Here is a 19,570-nt window from a genome sequence, read left to right as displayed (position 1 = left end):
ATTTTGTTAGTATGAATGCAAATTTAAACTAATAATAAAATAATCAAAATATAATAACAAATTTTAATTAATCTTTATTGGAAATTGAAAATATAATAAATTGTAACAAATTGTTTTTTATAAAAATCACTGAATAAGAATTTAATATATACTATTTATTTTTGACAACGTAAATAATATTTTATTACTTTATTAAATTTTAATTTTTTTGACAACAAAAATAAAATAACCTTACCTCACGGTTGAAGCTAGAGAACACAAGCCTATATATATATATATGTCTTGCTAACTTATTATGTAATGGGCCTATGTTTATGGTGTAGTAGTATATAGGAGGCCCATTAAATTATTGGCCCATTTAGTTTTCAGTAGTTGTCTTCTCACTTCCTCTCGTTTAGGGCTCCTTTTAAAGTCTTCTTCTTCTTCTTCGGGATTGATCTGATAACTCTGTTGATTCTGCAAGAAGTAGCTAAGATTACAATGGCTTGGCGCAGTGCAGGATCTGCTGCTCGCTCTTTCGTTTCCGCCACCGCTAGAGCTCCGTCCCTCCGACCTCCGCCGGCAACGCTTCCGCGCCTCCGTCCTTCCCAGTCCTCTTTGCCTCGCCGCCGATTCACAAATCCAAGGTTTTCACCAGTTCTTAAGCTCATGTTGATATTCAAGTTTGAATGGTTGGAGATCATTGTTTTGTTAATGACATTATATTTTTATGTTTATTCATTCATGAAATGAACTTAGGTTTTCATAGCTTGAACATTTTGGTGTGAATCCATATTTAAGAAGAATTGAAAATATTCAATTCAGATTGAGATATGATTTTCGTCGAATAAAACGAAGAAGAGGAAGTGTTATAAGTCTTATGTTGCTTGGATAGGAACTTGGGAGAGCTTGGATGCACACAGTCTCTCTTGCCTTTGCACAACGTGGTGGCTTCGTCGAGACTCATTTCTCACCTTAATCTCAACGTGCGAGCTTTCTGCGAACTCCCTAACGGTACCTTCCAACGCACTTGTCAAGATCGCTAATTACTCTCCTTTTGTCAGTTTTATTACTCTTCTTAGGGTTTCATTGTGGCAAAGAGCAATCTAATCTTGTTATGAGTTTCTTGTTTAATTTTGGAACATTGTGTGCTACTCTTTTCGTCTTGAAGTGGAATAAAAACTTTTTTTCTCTCGCTCGTAATTATGTATTTTTGCTCGTTAAGAACATATATTGGGTTTGGGATTTGATAGGGAATGGAAAAGATGGGTGATGGAAGTGGATTTTCAGTTGCTGTCAAGAGAGAAGTGCTACTGCTTTTGTAGGTTTCTTTGTCTATCATGTTTAGTTTTTGTTTTCAACGTTTAGGAACCTGAAACATAAGACCCAATACCGTTATAACATCTTGTTCATTTTAGTACCATTTAGACATCCAATTAAGGATTTTTCATTATAAAGCTTATCGCCATGCTCCTCCATCTAAATACATGAGTGGGTTATTCTGTTATAACGCATTAAGAAACGACAAACCTATACTTCGCCTTTTTAGATCATTAGAGAATTTTAGACATCCGTGTACCATCCAAAAGAGTACACTTATCAAGAACTTACATGGCACCAATATGATTTTGTAGAGTTTGAATAGCTGATATGAGTTCAGTCTGATGATCTGATTCTGATCCAAAGCTTTTTGTTTGTGACTTGATGATGGCAGGTACTTAAATGCACGAAGTGTGTTGCATCAGTCATCTTGAAGCAGATGGAGACTTTATAAAGGGGTGCCCCAAGATGAACACATTGGTCGTGTTGTGTTTCGTTAGGAACCAGAAAACTTAATACATTATTTGGTCTTTCACACTTTTGACAACAACATTGTTGTTTTTTTAAACTTCAAGTTTCTCAGTATAATTTCGAATAACCATTGTTTCATCTTGTATGTTACTAGCTTTGTTTGGTTAAAGAACCAAATTTTTAAAAGTGAAATTTCCTTTTCATTTTTCAGACATGTAATAACTAATCATAAACTCTAAACATTGATGAGAAAAGTATTTTGGGAACAATGAAAGTACAACATGAAACGGTTCGAGTGTTCACATGAAAATGAAATCCAGGAATCAGTTAAGTAACTCCTCACATCGACCAGTACCATAGTAACCATTGAGTACGTGTTTCATACTTGCAACTTTATAAACCGCTTACACTTTATGAGGAATCATCAGCTTCTGTGTTATCTGCTTAATCACCGGAAGCCTCTGACTGATGGGGCCTGGGTCGCTATAGACTGCTAAATCAACTGGATACCCTTTCTGCATATATATAATCAAGAGTCAGGACCTTCTATATTCACTAACCATAGAAACATTGCAGTATAAGAGAATATTATGAATTTGTTTGATGATCCAACATGGTTAGGTCTATAATCAGCCAGTCGTTCTAGTTTGGTGTAAATTTGGTTCTGTCCTAAAAGTGAAGAAAAACTAACCGCAGATAGAGACTTAAATGTTGTTTCTCTCCAACAGCTTTCACGAAGAACAGTGGGTGTCTCCCCTTTGCCAAATACATAATGCATTCTCGTCTCTCTCAACCTCATAAGCACACCATCAACTCTAAGCTGTAAAGAGGCAACGGATGGGTGATGACAATCAAAGCATCATAACAGTTAATGAAGATCCACATATGAATAGTGTTTTTTTTTTCCTGATTTGACTTACCCAAAATCGTAAGAGGAGAAACCACGAACTTGGCATGACTCTCTGAAGAAAACGAACAGGTTATCCTTTGTTACTAATACATAACTTGTTTCAAATCAAAAGCACTATGAAAAAAATGTGAATGTCAAGAAAGATTTGTGAATTCTTTACCACTTTCACAGTCAGAAGTGACACTCCATTATCAGCCAGTTCATCTTCATACAAAACTACCTGGAAGAGTCAAAAATAAGGACATAAAAAGGCGCAGAAGAATGTAACAAACGACAAAAGTAAATGTTTTGCGATCGGATCAAGTAGAGAACAAACCTCATCATAGAAGAGAATAGGTTCTTTAAGTGAAAGAGCAGCCAAATCAATCTGCTCTTCACAGTTCTCCCACTTAAGACTAGCTCCCCCCTCAGTATTTGCTTTAGCCTCAACCTGCCTCACATCAAAAGCACCATACATCAACAAACACTTCATTGATAGGTGAAACAAGTGTGAACATGGGAGCAACACAAACCGTTTCTTGGTCTTTCTCAACAACTCCGCTACCAGAGTACGGCGTTGTGAAAGTGTAATCATAATCCAGTATCACCTGCTGGGACGGCTTGCTGCAATTTCATCAGAAACGTATCAGACAAAACTATGTACAAAAGCAGAGTTTTAAACAGGCCAATCTAATCATAAACTCTTACCTCCTGAACTTCCATTTTGCAGCAGCAGGAACCTCAACAGGTGGAAGCCCTTCTTGCTTCCAACCCGCAAGTGCATCAAACGCGTTAAAATGAATCTTCGTGTTGCTGCTCAAGTGTTTAAGCACTAACGCATTCTCGCCAAACACCATTTCAGGTAAGTGAGAGGTCTTAAGCTTCTCTTCCCACCTAGTGTCACAATCAAAACAACACAATCACAATCATGATTGACATTGAAAGACCTCTGCATATACTAAGTTCTCAATCGAATTGACGACGCATAGATACAAAACTAACAGCAATGCACAGACACTAAGGTGAGAGAGATAGAGATTTTACTGTTCGTGAGCGAGAGAAGTGAGAATCGTGCCGCGGATGGTTTCGATCTCCCAGTCATGGATTCGTAAGCCTTTACGTCCGTCGGGAAGAAGCTCAGCTCCGGCAGATTTTAAAATCTCCTTATCGACCTCCGTCTCCATCTGAATCGCCGGCAAATGTTGGTACTTTTTATTTTTCTCCGTCGGTTTCAACTTTTTGCGATCAACCGGTGAAACAAACTATCTAACACATTGACTTAAGAGCTTGATGGGCTTTAAGTTCATAAACTGGGCCTAGATTGATTTGGGTTTGGAATACTCAGTTACTAAGTTGGACTTTCTGCCAACCCTTTTGGTTGCACAAATTGTGATCATATCAATGAGTATCTCTAAGCTTGTCTGCAAGTTAGACTGTCAATAACTCACTCACCTTCTTTGAGAGAGTTGGTCATTTGATATTCACGGGATCTTATTCGATATTTGATCCCTTATCTTTTCTTTGATGCTTTATATGTTCACTTTGCTTGTTGTTGTGCTTATGGTATGGCAAACTCGTTGACTAGTGATGCCTTTCTATGTTGTAACACCTCATCCTCTAATGAAGTTTTAAACTTTTAAGTTAATCAAGCAAGGTTTGACCAAAATAGGTTAAGTGTTAGATTCCCATTCGTTAATATATAGTTTGATGTAGCTCGTTGTATTTGGATTCTCGTTCAAAATTCCACTATCTAATACCGGCACAGGCATGTTTCCACCCAACACAACACATTGTGCTCGAAACATTTAAGAAAATGTCAAAATCCACCATATTAGAACGAGTGAATAGCATCGAATTATAAAAGTCACAACTTAACTCGTTTCATACAACTCATGAATACATTCCTCTTCAGCGAAACAGAGACACAAGAAAAGGCTGACGACAACCTTTAGTTACAAACTTGGGATTTATTCAGAGTCAGAATCTGATCTAGCACTCTGCCTTACGCTCCTCTTGGTTTGTGTAGTAGACTTTGGTTTATGAGATGATTCCCCTTCGTAATGTATGACTTGAGCTCTAGCTAACCTCTCTTCCAGATCCTCTGTGCTGAAATCGCCTTTCCCTCCCAGCTCATTGAACCCAACCTACCAACAACCAACATTAGAAAACCAATCATATTCTAAAAGATAATAACCAAAAGATGGGAATTTGCTTTAGTGTAGTATCATCCAGTTGCTATACCACATAATCATCCACTTTAGTGTTCTTGATGAGGGCAAGAGTGGGAAGAACGACAATCTTGAGCCTCTCAGCCAAGAAGGGACTTTTCTCAGCTTGGATCTTCACAAAACGCGTCTCAATGTGCTGCTTTGCCAATATACCCAAGTGCTTATCCATCACCTGCAACAACAAAAAAAAAAAAAAAGATTTCTCTTTATGTATAGTAGCTACAGACAAGAGACAAGTCTCTGTCCTAACATCTCTTGTCAAGATCATACATGGACCTAAACACAAAAAGGAGATAACTTTTTCCAAAGGAAAGGCTAAACCCTAGCAAACCCTAAATCTCTTCTTACCTAATACATACAAGACAATGAGAAAGTATGAATCTTTCAAACAAGAGATAACTCAACGAAACCTAATTGAATCCAAAGGGAGATTGTGAATATCATACTTTGCAGGGCCAGTTCTCGCGGTAGAAGTGGCACACGACGCGTTCGCTAGCCTTGACGGCGGCGAAGAAGTCTTTCTCGGAAGGGATCTCGGTGTACTCGCCGTGTCCATGGCTCATCCAACGCTTCCTTTTCTCCGCCATTTTCTTCATCTGCTGCAGCCTCCTCTCCCTCAACACCTCCAGATCGTCCTCGTCAGGCTTTTCAAGGGACGCGATCTCCTCGTCGAGCTTGTCCTCCATGGCTTTCGCCACCGTCAGAAGCTGCTTCTCCAGAATCTGCCATGACCAAAAAAAAACAAAATCACAACTCCAAATCTCGCGAAAATGTAATCATCAAACGCAATTAAAAGCCAACATTAACAATTGGTACCTCTTGAATAGGATTATCCATTGCGAAACGCCGGCGAGATCTGTTGGGCGGAGCTTCGTTGTTTGAAATTCGAAAGAGAGATTCAGTTTTAGGTAGCTGATGAAAGATGGAGAGAGAGACGCACAAAATAGAGATCTCGGGTTCTGTAAAACGACACCGTTTCGAATACAACCGGTTATGAAGAAATCTTTAAATTCCGCATTAAACCGGTCGAACCATTGATCTTTTTATATATTATAAAAGTTGGACACTCGATTCCACCTAAATTAATTTATGCCAACACTTTATTTATAAAAGCTTCTACACCAGGTGGCAGGTTTCAGGTGTGAAGTCTATTTTGGTATACTTGCTCTTCCGTGTAGAAAAGTGTGTGTGATAACATCGAAGAAACAAAAGGTGGTCGGAGAGAGTTCAAGCGTAAGATTTGATTGAATGGCTATGCTCACTGAAATCGCCACCCTTGAGGAGAAGTATGTTTTGATTTTTTTTTTTGTTTCTCACCTTTTTGTTTGTTTGTGTCTGATTTTTTGTTTGTTTGTGTCTGAAACCTGATACCTCTTTCTGGAAGTTTGATTAGCTCTTCCTGTGTCTCCGATTTTGGTTTGGAGGAATGAATTAAATACCTTTTTTTTTTTTGCAGTAAATCTAGATTGCGTTTTTTTTTTTTTAATTCTGTGTTTTCTTTTGGTGTTTGTTGTCTGAATCTCTGCCTTGTTCTTTGATTAAGGAATGGTTTTGATTCTGTTGTTTTTTTTTTTTTGCTCTAAGGAATTAAAAATGTTTTTTTTTTGTGTCTTCTTCTGTTACTTGGGGGTGAACTGCGCCAAGGTGCTTTCTGGGTAATTATTTTTAGTATTGGATCAGAGATCTATCTCTTGATGAGTTATACAATGTGTTTAAGTGGCTTCTCTACTAGTACTCAGATTGATTAATGGTTGGTTCGATTTATCTTTTGGTTCTTAGGTATATCGAATTATGCAAGAAGCATGGAACCGTACCCAACACTTCCATTTTATCTGCCTTCTTTGAGGTTTGCTTTTACCATTTTCCTCTATTTATTGCTTCTGTTTTTAGCTTAATCATAGTGTTTTTTTTTTCTAATCGAATGAACTTTTCAGGCGGAGGATAAAAAGTCAAGGAACCAAAGATGCGTCATGAACCTTTTAGTTGACAGAGTGATGTACGATGACTTTCACCTGATTCTTGAGTTATGCAGTGAGATCAACGCATCTGAGGTAGAAGGAATAGATCTCTCTGTGAGATCCTCTTGTTCTTTGGAAGATCAGTACGTATTGTCATTGATACGCTCCGTCGATCAAAAGCTTCGTCTTGTTGATGTACATGATTGTTTTGGGACAACCTTCTGGCGGTAAGCAAATTGTCTTTTGTCTTCTCCTTTTCTTTTTGCATTATTTCTTAAGCTTTGATTGTTTTTTTCTTTAAGGGACGTCTTCTCTCAAGGCTTGAGCTGCGAAGTTTTGAACGTGAGGTCTTTGCATTTCCGCAAGCTTAACATCGCTGGAAAGTTCGCGCAGCTGCACACTCTTATACTCGATTCCAACCGTGTGACTGGTTTTGGTGAAAGCTGTTTTTCTGCGATGCCTAACTTGAGTTTTCTTTCGATGTGCGACACTGTTGTCTCTGATCTTTGGACAGCAAGCGCTGCTCTCTTGAAGCTTCCTTCTCTTGAGGTGCTCCGGTTCCAGATTTGGATTTGTTGCAGCGAATCTTCTACCACCCCACTTAAACCGCAGTCATCAACTGATGAAAACATGTTTGATGAATCAAACTCTCGCATTGAGGCACACTTTTCAGGCGTTTTCGAACAGATGGATCCTGATTTAACTGTTGAAGAGACTCTTAGCATGGATGATTTGAATGCAGAAGTATTCATGAGGGAAAAGGTAAAAACTCATATCGATACGTTCTTGTTTCTAATAGAAACAATGAAAATGGTTAAAGTTTCTTTATACGGTTCAGGTTATGAAAGGGAAGATGCCAGACCAAACCAACGACCTTGGGGATGTTGGGTTGAAGTATATATCAACTAAAGCATCACCTATATGTTCCAAAAAGCATTACAGGATCTTCATGATAAACTCTCTGCCGAAACTAAAAGTGTTGGACAACTTGGCTATCAGAAGGAGCGACAGAGACAGGGCCACCGAAACATATTCCGAGAACTTTGAGCACTTACCGTACAAGAGAAAGAGCAAGGAAAGTGTGGTTAGAGTCCTCGAGAAGCGAGAGACGAGATCAAGCAAATGGAAGTCTCAGAGTTCCTATACGAGGTCTCTCTGTGCGGCTAGGATGGGATCGTCTGCGTGGCCTCTCTTGCATTCGATTCCTTCTTTTAGTAGGGTTCAAGATGAAGGAAGGAGTTTGAGTCCAAGGCAGTTTGAATACCATCCCCTGGATCCTAGCCTCATGGTGTATGGGACTTTGGATGGAGAAGTGGTTGTTCTCAATCATGAAAGCGGGAAGATACTACGTTACATCCCTTCTCATGGAGCTCAGAGTAGTATCTTGGGACTTTGTTGGCTCAGGACGTATCCATCCATGGTAAGGATTAAAAAATTCAAGCTGCCTTTATTTCTTATGGTTGTGTTTAGCCTTGGGCATTCAGTTCTTCAGTTCGAGAGGTTTAGGATCTGTTCGGGTATTTAGAAAATTCGGTTAGGTTCCGATTTGGTTCGGGTAAAGAACCGACTAATATCCAAGATAATTTTAGATCCACTCTTGGTTAATTCGGATTAAAAAGTTAGAAAATTCAAGTTTTTTTTGGGTTAAATATCAATTTTTTTTGGGTTCTCGGATAAAAGTTTGGATAATTTAGATAGTTTTAAATATTTCAGATAAAAACTAGTCTAGTAATTCAGTCTTTTGTGTGTTTGGTTTATAAACAGTATTTTCAAATTATTTGATTATTTAAAACTGAATATAGTTAATATTTATAAGTATATAAATTATATTTTAGAAATTTGGGTACCCATTCGGTTTTAGTTGGATTCCCGCTAGGTTTCGGTTCTTTGGTTCTAGAGATATAAGATCCATTCGGGTAATTTGTAGGATCCAAACCCCGAACCGAGCCTTTTTGGTTCGGTTCTAGATAAATGTGCCCATGCCTGTGTTTGTTGTTTCCTTCAGCGAATTCATTTTCAAAGTTTTGTATTTTTCAGGTTATAGCTGGCTCAGCCAACGGCTCACTGAAGCTGTACGACATCCAAAAAGCGTCATCCACACTTAATGCCACCACTCACACCGCTTCTGGCTCTGTTACTTTTGATGATTTTGACCAATTAACCTCAGTTCATGTTAATTCCACGGACAAACTGTTTCTCGCTAGTGGATACTCAAAGGACGTGGCGTTGTACGACATTGGCAGCGGAACACGCCTACAAGTTTTCGCTAACATGCATCAAGAGCACATCAACGTGGTGAAATTCTCGAACCATTCCCCTTCAATTTTCGCGACTTCTTCATTCGACAAAGATGTTAAGCTGTGGGATTTGAGACAAGACCCATCACAACCTTGCTACACGGCTTCTAGTAATAAAGGAAACGTGATGGTTTGCTTTTCTCCGGATGATCGTTACCTTCTAACATCAGCCGTTGACAACGAGGTACACTCTCATATCGACCCTTGAAGCTTCCTTGTATTGATGTTTAGTAACACATTTGAGTATTCTCTCTCAGGTGAGGCAGCTTTTGACGGTTGATGGAAGGCTTCATCTGAATTTTGACATAGTACCAACGGGAAGCTCCATGAACTATACTCGATCGTATTACATGAATGGTAATGACTACATCATAAGTGGAAGCTGCGATGAGAGCATGGTCCGTGTCTGTTGTGCTCAAACGGGAAGACGCCTCAGGGATGTATCTCTAGAGGTAACGACACGAATCTTAGCTGCTGTGTGTAGTGAGAGAGAGAGAGAGAGAGCATATTGACCTGACTATGTGATTTAGTTTGGCTTGCAGTGGAACGGCTCAGAATTCTCCATGATGTTTGTTCAGTCTCTACGCGGTGATCCCTTCAGGGTGAGTTTGTTAATCCTCGAATTACCTACCATTTAATAAGAAGAACGTGTATCGAGATTCGAGACTTGTGCTTGGTTTCTATGTCTTGCAGGATTTTAACATGAGTGTTTTGGCTACGTACACGCGACCTAGCTCAGTGTCTGAAATAGTCAAGGTACATTGAAACACACATAGACACAGTTCCTAATTTTATTAAGTAAACCTCTTATAACAGAGTTTATGGCACAAAAATGGATTTTCAGGTGAATATGCTAGCACCAAGAGATAATATAGAAGAACAATCTTGTGGTCTTCATTGTTACCCCTCAAATAGCATGGGAGGCTAAGGAAACATTTTAAAAAAAGAAAAAAAAAACAATTAACTAGTGTGTTAAACTCTGCTTGGAAAGTGTATGATTTTGGTAGAGGCACGTTTGTTTGTATTATACTATTTGCTATATAGATTACAAATCTCAAGAGAAGTGTAGTCAAGGAGGAGGAAACTGTAACATAAAAGACAACAACATTAAAAAAATTTAAACACCATACCAACAGCAGGAGACAAATGTCCGGTTAAGACTAAACCGCTGGTCTAATAATAAAAGAAGTTTGTAAGAAAAGTATAAATACTGTATAAGTCGACTCTCTCCCACATGGGTCCGGTTAAGACTAAACCGCTGGTCTAATGATAAAATAAGGTTGTAAGAAAATTATAAATATAGGTTAGGTCGAGTGTGCTCTCAGACACGGGTCCGGTTAAGACTAAACCGCTGGTCTAATAATAAAAGAAGGTTGAAAGAAAAATTATAAAATTTTAGGTCGACTGTGTTCTCAGACACGGGGTCCGGTTAAGACTAAACCGGTGGTCTGATAATAAAAGAAGGTGGTAAGAAAAAATATAAATACAGATTAGGTCGAGTGTGTGCTCTCAGTCACGGATAACGCAAAACCTCTCTGTCTTCCCAAATCCACCACCTCACAACGACGACGACGATGGCTCTTTCTACTGGAATCTTCTCTACCTTCCTCTGCGTCAAAACGGCGCCGTTACGCAGCTCACCGTTCCGCCGTGTTTCCCCTCAACCGGCTAACCTGCGCATGGTGCGAGCCGTGACCTCCGCGACGGCGGCGTCATCCGAGCCGTCAGCCACCAAGACTCGGGAGCCACGCGGCATCATGAAGCCTCGGCCAGTGTCCCCCGAGATGCAGGACGTGGTGGGTGAGCCGGTGATTCCTCGCACGCAGGCTCTTAAGCGCATTTGGGCCTACATCAAGGAACACGACCTTCAGGTATGCTAAAATCATTTCCATCTCTCTTTATATATATGTGAAATGATTTGTTTTTTCTATCTTCATAGTTGAAAGTCTAGGGCTAATCCAGAACATATTCTTTCTAATTGCTTACTGATTTAAAGAGACAGCTTCTGAGTACTTGGATAAGGTTTTGTTATGGTATTGTTCTGCACCATTGAATCTTGTTTAGGAATCTGAATCAGCTCCTTAAGACAGTTTGCTTGTGTATTTTCTCATGTTTGTTGTTTGGTCTTAGATTCTCTCAAGTGTTCCTTGACATTTAGTGATAACTCTATTCAACATGCTCAAAACAGATTTTACGACAACAAGTCATGTGTATTATGCTTACTTGGGTTGACTATGGTGATTTAAAATGAGTAAATGTTGTTCTCCAGGATCCACAAGACAAGAAGGTTATAATCTGCGACGAGAAGCTGAAGAAGATTTTCGCAGGCAAAGACCGTGTCGGCTTCTTGGAGATTGCAAAGCTCATCGGTCCTCACTTCCTCTGAATGAAACTCGGCGGAGAGATGACAATCAATCAAATCACTAGCGTATGTTTTGGTGAGGTCTATCAAGACCATGAAATATCATAATCATATCACATATTAGTAACGTTAGGATCAAGAAGTTTTATGCAACAAAGTAGTAGTCAAGACCTTGCTTTTGTTGGTTATGTGTCTCTTTGCTTCAGATTGCAGTTTAAATTTGCTTTGTTTTTGTCTTAGGACTTGAGTAACTATTTGATGCATCGTTTCTTCATATTGTCAACATGCCTCCCATTTTAATTTAGACTGAAGTCAAAACTAATTAATTGCAAGATAAATTAATTTTTTATATTAACATATTTAGTTTAACCAACTATTATATCATCCAAAATTATCATCGGGTTCAAACCTTAGCAGCAAAAATGGATACCCGCAGAATCTTCAATATTTTCAACTTAAATCACAAAACGTGAGAAGGAATTTTAATTCCGAAAAGAACGCAAGGAGAGAAGAAAAAGAAAAAAAAAATGTTTCGTCTCCGTTACAATCTTCTCCGATCTTGTAACCGCCGTCTCTTCCACCGTCTCCCCCGAACTTTCTCCTCCTCAACAACCGATTCTCCCTTGAATCTTAAACCTTCTCCTCCCAATCACCCATCGCGATGCCCTCCCCCTTCGATTCACAACCTCTCCCAACCTTCTTCCTTCTCTAAGAAGAAATCAGTTCTCGCTCTCTCCGCCGCAGCCTTATCCACCGCGATTGCCTACGCCGCTGTCTACACCCCCGATCACGGCGGAAACAGCCGTGTCTACGATTCAATCGAGCGCTGGGTTCAGAAATCGGGAACTTCGTTGCGGAGAGTCGTTCACCACGCGAGGCAAACCGGCGTCGCGGCGTCGGTTCTGTGGCAGTCGCTCAGGTCGGTGCTCTCGTCCGCTAATCACGAAGTGCGCGCGGGGTTCGAGCTCCGCGTGGCTGCTCTTCTGGCGGATATTGCTTCCGCGAATGCTGCTCGAAGATCGGCTCTCGTTGGAGCTGGAGGTGGCGCGGTGGTTGATTGGTTGCTGGAGACGGTGGCTATCCCGGGAGATAGAATTGGGGCTCAGGACGAGGCGGCTAGGGCTCTGGCTTACCTTATTGCTGATCCGACGGTGCGTAAAGAGGCTCTAGGGAGGCCTGATGCTGTGCCTAAGTTGCTCAAATTCATCTTCTCGTGTCAGCCAAAGAACAAAAAGGTGAGTCTCCACTAGTGTAGGAGATGCTGTAGCTGATTAATTGTTTAGGAGATGATAGAAGGATTGTTCTGGTTAGATGTAATTGAATACTGTAACGAACCAGCTGATAAGAATCTAGATAGCATATTCACATTGTAGGATATAGAAGAATCTTAGCGCATTTTAATGATTGATAGGCAAGAACAATTTGTTTTCCGTATCTATAGGGTTGTTTATGAGATGCTTTTTGAAACATATGAGTTTTGATTATGTGATGCTTGGGGTTGTGTGTTTTGCGATTGATACATAGCTTTTCTTTGGGAGCAGCATTCAAGACGTTCTTCATTCGATATTTCTGATTCTTTGAAAGGTAGGAGCATGCTCGTGACTGCCATTATGGATATCGTCACTTCCAACTGTGACACAATAGAAAGGACTTCTTTTAAGTCGTCGTTGCCTGGAAATGCTAAGATGAGAGATATCGCTGCCGCAATTCAAGTGATCGAGGAAGGTGGTATGTATTTTGACGAGACAGAAGAAGATGATGACAGTGACGATGGAAATAGCGGGATTAAGGGGATTGGAATTAAAATACTTGAAGGAACCACGGTTCTGGGACTATCAAGAACCAGTGGGCTTGCGCCCTTGGGTGGTGTTAATACTAATGCGGATGAGGAAGTTCCTAAAACATTTGCATTGATAAGTAAACATGATAATTCTTCGCAAGCTAGTTTGTCATCGGCCGTGATTCCTGGCCTTTGGGATGACTTACATTGTCAACATGTCGCGGTGCCATTTGCTGTGTGGGCGTTGGCAAACTGGGCGATGGCTTCTGATACAAACAGATCTCATATTCAAGAACTTGATCGTGACGGGCAAGTTGTCATGACAGCCTTGATGGCACCAGAGAGGACTGTAAAATGGCATGGGAGTTTGGTGGCTCGGTTGTTGTTGGAAGATCCTTATCTCCCACTTAACGATTCTGTTTCCGACTGGAGTTCAAGTTTGCTTGCCACTATTTCACATGCCAGTAAAGCTGAGGATATCCCTTTGGCTCAAGTTGCGTTGTCCGCCTTTTTGGTTTCTGTTGACAGAAGTGACGAAGCACGGAAGATGGTGATGGAGAAGGGTCTTCATCTGATGAGAGACAGTGCTAGGAAAACGAAGAAGCACAAAGTAGTGCAAGAAGGTTTGTCAAAGGCTCTAGAGTTACTCTGTGCTGGTGAGATGCATTTATCCCTTGAAGAGAGTCAGAAATGGTCAGGTATACTACTATCGTGGGTTCTTGGAAAGGTTGCATCTGACACTGTTCAATCTTCAGCAAGAAGAATCCTTTCAAGCACTTTTGAGGATTACGGACCACACTCTATCCCAATTTCACAGGGATGGTTAACGCTTATAATGAACGAAATTTTGAACTACAGCAAGACGTTGTCAGCTAAAGGAGCTGCTAACCCACCAAAAACTGAGAAACCAAAGGTGCGTAAAGTTTATGGTCATTTGATTATGTTATCTGTATAGAGAATAGTTGAGAATTATGACGTTTTAAGTTTGTTATATCTTTCGGTTTTAGATTTAGTGAATAACAACTACTATATTTGGATATACAGGTAGATCTGTCAAAAATTGCTTCTGCTACTCTGTCAACCAATCAGCTAGCAGGTGCTGTTGTTAATCTTGCCATGGCTCAACTGGGTACAGTCCCTGATTCTATCAATAGTGTTCCACTGGCAGATCTGCTCCTTTCAGAGCCTTTTGCGGTACCTATTAAGAACTTAAAGAAGGACAACCCCCCTAAATTTAATGCTGCCGAGTCTGCATTGGCAACCCTTAAGTCAATCAAGTCACTGACTGAAGTTTGCGTTGAGGATTCTATATGCCAGAACAAAATAGTTGATTTTGGTATTCTTTGTTTGCTAAGGCGCTTTCTGCTAAGTGATGACTATGAAAAGCTAGGTGCAATAGAAGCTTATGATGCATCCAGATCCCTAGAGGCACGAGAGCGTGCTCCGGATAGTGGTGGTGAATCTTCAATCACAGATTTACAAGATCCATCTAGTGTGAAAGTCCCAGCTAGTGCACACATCCGAAGGCATGCTGCTAGGTTGCTAACCATTCTTTCGCTTCTTCCGCAAGTCCAGAAGGTCATCTTAGCTGATGAAACATGGTGCAAATGGCTTGATGATTGTGCAAGAGGAAGAATTTCCGGTTGCAATGACCCTAAGACACAAAGTTATGCGAGGGCTTCTCTGTTAAACATATATTGCAATCAGCAAGGTGATAGTGGATCTGGAAATGGTGGCAGTTCCAAGCCAGACATCTCAAACATGAACACTAACTGTCCTCGCTATGGAGACATGATATTTCTAATTAATCCCGGACTAGCCCATTGGAAATGTCCTGAAAAAGAACAACAAAGTGGTAAGAAGAACGGATCTTCAAGTGAAGGTGAAGCAACAAATGCTGCTGATACAGTCAGAGATCATGTCGTTGATGCTAGCGATTTGTCTAGCTCCATGGATCCCTCCAGTAGTGGTTCACGTGTGCATGATCCTGAATTTGATGTTATCTTTCTTCATGGATTGCGTGGTGGACCCTTTAAAACTTGGCGAATATCTGAGGATAAGTCCTCTACAAAATCTGGCTTAGTGGAGAAGATTGACCAGGAAGCAGGAAAGCTCGGAACATTTTGGCCGAGTGAGTGGCTTTCAAATGATTTCCCTCAAGCTCGCTTGTTTACCCTTAAATACAAGGTATGCCTGTGTTTTATGCTCATACCTACTCAGTGGAGATCTTTGTAACTGTGTTTGATCGTATATGTTGTGTCCTTTTCTGTTTCCCTGTGCATTTCTATGGTTTGCCAATTTGAATTTTTTTTATACAGACAAACCTCACGGAATGGTCTGGAGCTAGCTTGCCTCTTCAGGTACGTTTACTGGAATAGTGGTCGAGAGTTGGAAGAGTGATTATTGATTAGATGCAGCATTCCGTTTGTGTACACTACATCATCTCCTTATCATTTAGCCTGCAGTTCTTCTGTATGATGGATTTTTGCTAACTTGCAGGAGGTTAGCTCTATGATATTGGAAAAGTTGGTCTCTGCAGGCATTGGAGATCGACCTGTTGTTTTCGTGACTCACAGGTTTGAACCTGTCAATAGATATTTCCTAATGCAGATTTAATGGCTCTCTCTGGTTTAATTGGCCACCATTTGTGGAGTTATACTCGTTGGTGTTTTATTGAAATTAAATGTGGTCCCTGGAACATCAATACATAGATTTTGATCAAGAAACGTTTATCTTGTAGTATGGGAGGCCTTGTTGTGAAGCAGATTCTACACAAAGCAAAGGAAGAAAAACTGGATAAACTAGTGAAAAACACCGCTGGGGTTGTATGTATTAACGCTTCATACCATTTCTAGTTTTCTATCAGCGAATTAGCTCATTTAAAAGAATTAATGTCAACATCTTTGACCTCTTTTTCAGATATTCTACAGTTGCCCACATTTTGGTAGCAAGTTAGCAGATATGCCATGGCGGATGGGTCTTGTGTTGCGCCCAGCTCCATCTGTTAGTAACACCATTCCATGATTGAGCTGATTTCAATCCTTTGGGTCATCTCTAACTCACGGTATCTAATCAAACTTATGGATGGTGAATTGTGATAGATAGGGGAGCTTCGAAGTGGTTCCCCAAGACTAGTGGAGCTAAATGACTTGCTTCGCCAGCTCCACAAGAAAGGGATTGTAGAAGTCCTTAGTTTCTGTGAGGTTGTTGATTACACTTATAAGTCTCTCTTTGGATTGCAACATTTACACGACTCTCTGTGGTGACTAATTGTCATCTCTAACTGCAGACAAAAGTAACCCCAATAGTGGAAGGCTACGGAGGATGGGCTTTTCGGATGGAAATTGTGCCAATTGAATCAGCGTACCCAGGATTTGGTGAACTTGTTGTAAGTGACGTATATATATATATATATATTTATATATATATATATATATCCCTTTTTAACTATAGTTGCAGCTTCTAAATCTAACTGTTTGGTTTTACTCCGGTGTATAATGAAACAGGTGTTGGAGTCAACTGACCATATAAACTCATGTAAACCACTGAGCCGCTCGGATCCTTCATATACTGAGGCGTTGCAGTTCCTGCGCAAGCTCAGCTCGCAGCGGTCAAGATCAAATGTTAAACCAGAAGCTGGGATGCACGATTGATTAAGATGAATTAAGGTGGTTTGGTGAGAGAAAGCTTTGTGCTAATTGACGTACAACTTTGTTGTCACTATAGTTTCTTTTTCTTCTGTGTACATAAAAAACACGCGTAGGTTCTTTACACATTGTTTTATTTGTACTACTAAACTACACTTGGACGTGAATATAGAAGGATTCTCATTTTCATTTTCATTTTCATTTTCATTTTCAAAGTGTTCTTTGTTGATGAAGTTGTTTTATTCAAGCAAACACTGCTCCTGGCTCCCACTCACGGGAGAAAAAGACCTATCCACTGCTTAAGAGATGGGTTAGAAACTCTCATTCCATTCATAACACAATCCTGTAAGGAGAAAAAAGGCTACAAAATCACAATCTTTTACAGAACAATCTGGAGAACTACGCTACATAGACTGTAACTGAACCACTTTATTTTACAACTGATTGAGATCCACCGGATTCTCCATGCACTGTCTCAAAATAAACTCCGCCCTCCTCCTCTTGTCATCTCTATCTTCCTCACGCAGCGACATAGGTCTATCTTCACCCTTCATCTGCAGAGTCAGATCCAACGGCTCTCCAAGAAACTTCTTCTCGGTCCTAAGCTTCGAAAGAGCAACAGGCTTCTTCTTCTTCTTCTTCTTCTTCTTCTGCTTCCACTCAGCGTCATCCTCACTGAAAACCACATCTCTCGCAGCCTCCAAGGCAGGAGCAAACGCCTCCACCACTGATACACCATCTCTTTTCTCATCCTCAGGCACCTCACTCTCAGCTTCTCTGATTACTTCCTTCACAGTACCAACATCCATATCTCCCCACACACGATCACCATCACCCGACGAGATTCTACAAACAAGCTTCCTCTGAAGACTCAACAAAGCTCTCTCAGCCTTCCTCCTCTGCCTCGCCTGCTCAATCTTATCCCCTCTCGGATCCAACCCCCTCTCAATCCACATAGGCGTCTCCTTATACGTATGAGGATCAGGAAACGCCGGGAGCCATAAAGGAATATGCTTTCCAGGTGGACTCTCACCAACCTCAACGAAGCTAGGCACCGTCATCATCATCATCTTCTTCCCCTTATCACTCACAGGGAAACGAGGCAATGTCTGCAAAAAGAGACTCTCTTCTTCTCCATCATCACTAACTTTCACGAAATCGATGATTTCTCTAAGCTTAACCGAACGGAGAGCGGAACATCCTCTTCCCTCGGCGTTATTATCGTTACCGGATAGATCTTCTAGAGCGAGGACGATGTCGAAGACGTTGCACTGGCTCCTACCGTTTAGGTTAGCGAAGGAGGCGGCGAGTTTACCTAGCTGGAGGATGTACTGGATCGCGAATCCGGTTAGGGATTCGAGCGGCGGGTCCTTGAAATGGTTGTAGCCGACGGTTTCGCAGATTTGAGCTACTGCTGATTTGGCGGCGGCGTGGGTGAACTCGTACGAGGAGGAGGAAGGTGGATCCTTCGTTTCGCCGTCGTGTGTTCTCTCTAATAAGCTCATTGCTCGGAAAATTTCTGAATAGGTTGCGAATCTTTGGGAATTAGTTTTTTTTTTTTTTTGTATCGGTTAGACCAACATTCGACGCCGTATAAAGTTGCCTCCGTTAACGGAGAAGAAACCTAACGACGGAGCAACGGAAAAGAAAGAGGGATCGTTAGGAATGATAGATCTTGTTGTCCTCTCCGTTATATAGCGGTTTCTACATAACCGCAATAATTAACCACCAATTTTTATTTGTTTTGAGATAAATCAAACAAATGAAGAGTTATGAAAATAAAAAAGATTAATTATTTGAAAAATAATATCTAAAACTAAAAATCATATTTATATTCCCTAAAGATTAAATATTTAATCCTAAATATATGTATGATATTTATATGTATTATTATGTTAAAAATGTAGTCAATTTTCATTAAATATATAAAGATATATAACCTTAAATTTAGTTTATTTAACCATAAAATATAAAAAAAGATACATATTATCATATTTAACAAAAATAGTATATTGCATACTTGTTATCTAAAAGTTCTAGGATTTTTTTTTTCCTGAATTGTTATTCATTGATTATTTTTTGGGCTTTTTGCAGAATTGACCTATAACTTAAAGTCAAACACAAAACTAACCTCATTTTTTTTTGAAAATTGGTTTTGCCCTATTCACCCCACAAGTTCATATAATTTACGAAAATGCCATCAATTTTTTTTTCTTTTTTTTTCGAAAATGACATTTTTATTCTCTCACCCTCATCATTTTCAAGTAATTACAAGATTGTCATTGTCATCAATACCACAACCACCATGAACAACCAATTTGAAGCTCTTAATGCTCCCAAAATCGATTTACCCTTCTTCTTTTTCCATTCTTGTGAACTAAACACAACATATCTCTCACTTTCTCTCCACAATGAGCTAAAAAAACCCAAGATTTTGATTCTAAATTTTTTATGGTTCATAGAGTCATAGAAGCTAACGATTCTGGGTGGGTTACTTTCGTTTGTGATTCTGTGTGCTTGGAGAAGCCTTATGTATGCTAAGGAACTTATCTCACCAATTTAAGGTATGACATCGAGTTTTTTTCCAGATCTGTTCGTCAGACGACTTACTTGGGAAGTCGTCTGGCTGTAGACGACTT

At 40.1% G+C, this 19,570-nt stretch overlaps 7 protein-coding genes across 11 annotated transcripts; 4 read left to right on the top strand and 3 right to left on the bottom strand.

The window, feature by feature from the left end:
* The first annotated feature begins 392 nt into the window (after positions 1–392).
* Positions 393–1,908, top strand: LOC106299825. 3 transcript variants are annotated; one of them, XM_013735928.1, is made up of 4 exons: positions 396–626; positions 875–993; positions 1,233–1,300; positions 1,694–1,908. In XM_013735928.1, exons 1-3 carry the CDS (start codon positions 481–483, stop codon positions 1,250–1,252), a joined length of 285 nt encoding a protein of 94 aa, XP_013591382.1. In that variant the 5' UTR covers positions 396–480; the 3' UTR covers positions 1,253–1,300; positions 1,694–1,908. The 3 variants fall into 3 exon arrangements, with proteins under 3 accessions (XP_013591315.1, XP_013591453.1, XP_013591382.1); XM_013735999.1 differs by lacking the exon at positions 1,233–1,300 and having other exon boundaries at positions 394–626; XM_013735861.1 differs by lacking the exons at positions 1,233–1,300; positions 1,694–1,908 and having other exon boundaries at positions 393–626; positions 875–1,175.
* An 85-nt stretch (positions 1,909–1,993) lies between these two features.
* On the bottom strand, positions 1,994–3,910 carry LOC106299716 (TIP41-like protein). Its single transcript, XM_013735780.1, has 8 exons — positions 3,704–3,910; positions 3,368–3,553; positions 3,193–3,283; positions 2,997–3,110; positions 2,841–2,900; positions 2,691–2,732; positions 2,462–2,590; positions 1,994–2,285 (listed from the first exon to the last, which is right to left on the bottom strand). The coding sequence occupies exons 1-8, from the start codon at positions 3,841–3,843 to the stop codon at positions 2,175–2,177; spliced, it is 873 nt and encodes a 290-aa protein (XP_013591234.1). The 5' UTR covers positions 3,844–3,910; the 3' UTR covers positions 1,994–2,174.
* A 553-nt stretch (positions 3,911–4,463) lies between these two features.
* LOC106342742 (thioredoxin domain-containing protein 9 homolog) lies at positions 4,464–5,847 on the bottom strand. Its single transcript, XM_013781766.1, has 4 exons — positions 5,704–5,847; positions 5,334–5,609; positions 4,901–5,059; positions 4,464–4,803 (listed from the first exon to the last, which is right to left on the bottom strand). The coding sequence occupies exons 1-4, from the start codon at positions 5,722–5,724 to the stop codon at positions 4,627–4,629; spliced, it is 633 nt and encodes a 210-aa protein (XP_013637220.1). The 5' UTR covers positions 5,725–5,847; the 3' UTR covers positions 4,464–4,626.
* Positions 5,848–5,986: 139 nt separating this feature from the next.
* Positions 5,987–10,196, top strand: LOC106315547. 2 transcript variants are annotated; one of them, XM_013753319.1, is made up of 10 exons: positions 5,987–6,173; positions 6,667–6,733; positions 6,822–7,072; positions 7,148–7,607; positions 7,684–8,265; positions 8,883–9,326; positions 9,400–9,594; positions 9,685–9,744; positions 9,836–9,898; positions 9,987–10,196. In XM_013753319.1, exons 1-10 carry the CDS (start codon positions 6,136–6,138, stop codon positions 10,068–10,070), a joined length of 2,244 nt encoding a protein of 747 aa, XP_013608773.1. In that variant the 5' UTR covers positions 5,987–6,135; the 3' UTR covers positions 10,071–10,196. The 2 variants fall into 2 exon arrangements, with proteins under 2 accessions (XP_013608773.1, XP_013608765.1); XM_013753311.1 differs by having other exon boundaries at positions 9,673–9,744.
* A 444-nt stretch (positions 10,197–10,640) lies between these two features.
* Positions 10,641–11,806, top strand: LOC106342047 (upstream activation factor subunit UAF30). The gene is made up of 2 exons (XM_013780837.1): positions 10,641–11,013; positions 11,412–11,806. The coding sequence occupies exons 1-2, from the start codon at positions 10,717–10,719 to the stop codon at positions 11,526–11,528; spliced, it is 414 nt and encodes a 137-aa protein (XP_013636291.1). The 5' UTR covers positions 10,641–10,716; the 3' UTR covers positions 11,529–11,806.
* A 147-nt stretch (positions 11,807–11,953) lies between these two features.
* LOC106310732 lies at positions 11,954–17,103 on the top strand. 2 transcript variants are annotated; one of them, XM_013747955.1, is made up of 10 exons: positions 11,954–12,739; positions 13,046–14,197; positions 14,329–15,471; positions 15,603–15,644; positions 15,784–15,860; positions 16,025–16,109; positions 16,204–16,287; positions 16,386–16,487; positions 16,574–16,672; positions 16,791–17,103. In XM_013747955.1, the coding sequence occupies exons 1-10, from the start codon at positions 12,032–12,034 to the stop codon at positions 16,935–16,937; spliced, it is 3,639 nt and encodes a 1,212-aa protein (XP_013603409.1). In that variant the 5' UTR covers positions 11,954–12,031; the 3' UTR covers positions 16,938–17,103. The 2 variants fall into 2 exon arrangements, 1 of the variants encoding a protein (XP_013603409.1); XR_001263861.1 differs by lacking the exons at positions 16,574–16,672; positions 16,791–17,103 and having other exon boundaries at positions 16,025–16,113.
* A 142-nt stretch (positions 17,104–17,245) lies between these two features.
* Positions 17,246–18,636, bottom strand: LOC106342210 (transcription initiation factor TFIID subunit 8). Its single transcript, XM_013781083.1, has one exon. The coding sequence runs from the start codon at positions 18,434–18,436 to the stop codon at positions 17,366–17,368; it is 1,071 nt and encodes a 356-aa protein (XP_013636537.1). The 5' UTR covers positions 18,437–18,636; the 3' UTR covers positions 17,246–17,365.
* Positions 18,637–19,570: the final 934 nt, after the last annotated feature.

Source organism: Brassica oleracea, chromosome C1 (assembly GCF_000695525.1).
Source record: "Brassica oleracea var. oleracea cultivar TO1000 chromosome C1, BOL, whole genome shotgun sequence".
Lineage (NCBI taxonomy): Eukaryota > Viridiplantae > Streptophyta > Magnoliopsida > Brassicales > Brassicaceae > Brassica > Brassica oleracea.
The sequence above is the reverse complement of the archived record's forward strand: the minus strand, read 5'-3'. Positions and strand labels throughout refer to the sequence as shown.

What these genes read in the sequence shown, in the direction of transcription:
- LOC106299825 (XM_013735861.1), top strand. Translation starts at nt 481, where the DNA reads ATGGCTTGGCGCAGTGCAGGATCTGCTGCTCGCTCTTTCGTTTCCGCC. An exon ending in CGCCGATTCACAAATCCAAG is followed by an intron (nt 627 to 874) that starts GTTTTCACCAGT and finishes TTGCTTGGATAG; the next exon opens with GAACTTGGGAGAGCTTGGAT.
- LOC106299716 (XM_013735780.1), bottom strand. Translation starts at nt 3,843, where the DNA reads ATGGAGACGGAGGTCGATAAGGAGATTTTAAAATCTGCCGGAGCTGAG. An exon ending in GCAAAATGGAAGTTCAGGAG is followed by an intron (nt 3,284 to 3,367) that starts GTAAGAGTTTAT and finishes ATGAAATTGCAG; the next exon opens with CAAGCCGTCCCAGCAGGTGA. An exon ending in CACTTCTGACTGTGAAAGTG is followed by an intron (nt 2,733 to 2,840) that starts GTAAAGAATTCA and finishes CGTTTTCTTCAG; the next exon opens with AGAGTCATGCCAAGTTCGTG.
- LOC106342742 (XM_013781766.1), bottom strand. Translation starts at nt 5,724, where the DNA reads ATGGATAATCCTATTCAAGAG. An exon ending in TGGATAATCCTATTCAAGAG is followed by an intron (nt 5,610 to 5,703) that starts GTACCAATTGTT and finishes TGGTCATGGCAG; the next exon opens with ATTCTGGAGAAGCAGCTTCT. An exon ending in GCGAGAACTGGCCCTGCAAA is followed by an intron (nt 5,060 to 5,333) that starts GTATGATATTCA and finishes TTGTTGTTGCAG; the next exon opens with GTGATGGATAAGCACTTGGG.
- LOC106315547 (XM_013753311.1), top strand. Translation starts at nt 6,136, where the DNA reads ATGGCTATGCTCACTGAAATCGCCACCCTTGAGGAGAA. An exon ending in ATCGCCACCCTTGAGGAGAA is followed by an intron (nt 6,174 to 6,666) that starts GTATGTTTTGAT and finishes TTTGGTTCTTAG; the next exon opens with GTATATCGAATTATGCAAGA. An exon ending in TTTGGGACAACCTTCTGGCG is followed by an intron (nt 7,073 to 7,147) that starts GTAAGCAAATTG and finishes TTTTTCTTTAAG; the next exon opens with GGACGTCTTCTCTCAAGGCT.
- LOC106342047 (XM_013780837.1), top strand. Translation starts at nt 10,717, where the DNA reads ATGGCTCTTTCTACTGGAATCTTCTCTACCTTCCTCTGCGTCAAAACG. An exon ending in TCAAGGAACACGACCTTCAG is followed by an intron (nt 11,014 to 11,411) that starts GTATGCTAAAAT and finishes GTTGTTCTCCAG; the next exon opens with GATCCACAAGACAAGAAGGT.
- LOC106310732 (XM_013747955.1), top strand. Translation starts at nt 12,032, where the DNA reads ATGTTTCGTCTCCGTTACAATCTTCTCCGATCTTGTAACCGCCGTCTC. An exon ending in AAGTCCTTAGTTTCTGTGAG is followed by an intron (nt 16,488 to 16,573) that starts GTTGTTGATTAC and finishes CTCTAACTGCAG; the next exon opens with ACAAAAGTAACCCCAATAGT. An exon ending in CAGGATTTGGTGAACTTGTT is followed by an intron (nt 16,673 to 16,790) that starts GTAAGTGACGTA and finishes ATAATGAAACAG; the next exon opens with GTGTTGGAGTCAACTGACCA.
- LOC106342210 (XM_013781083.1), bottom strand. Translation starts at nt 18,436, where the DNA reads ATGAGCTTATTAGAGAGAACACACGACGGCGAAACGAAGGATCCACCT.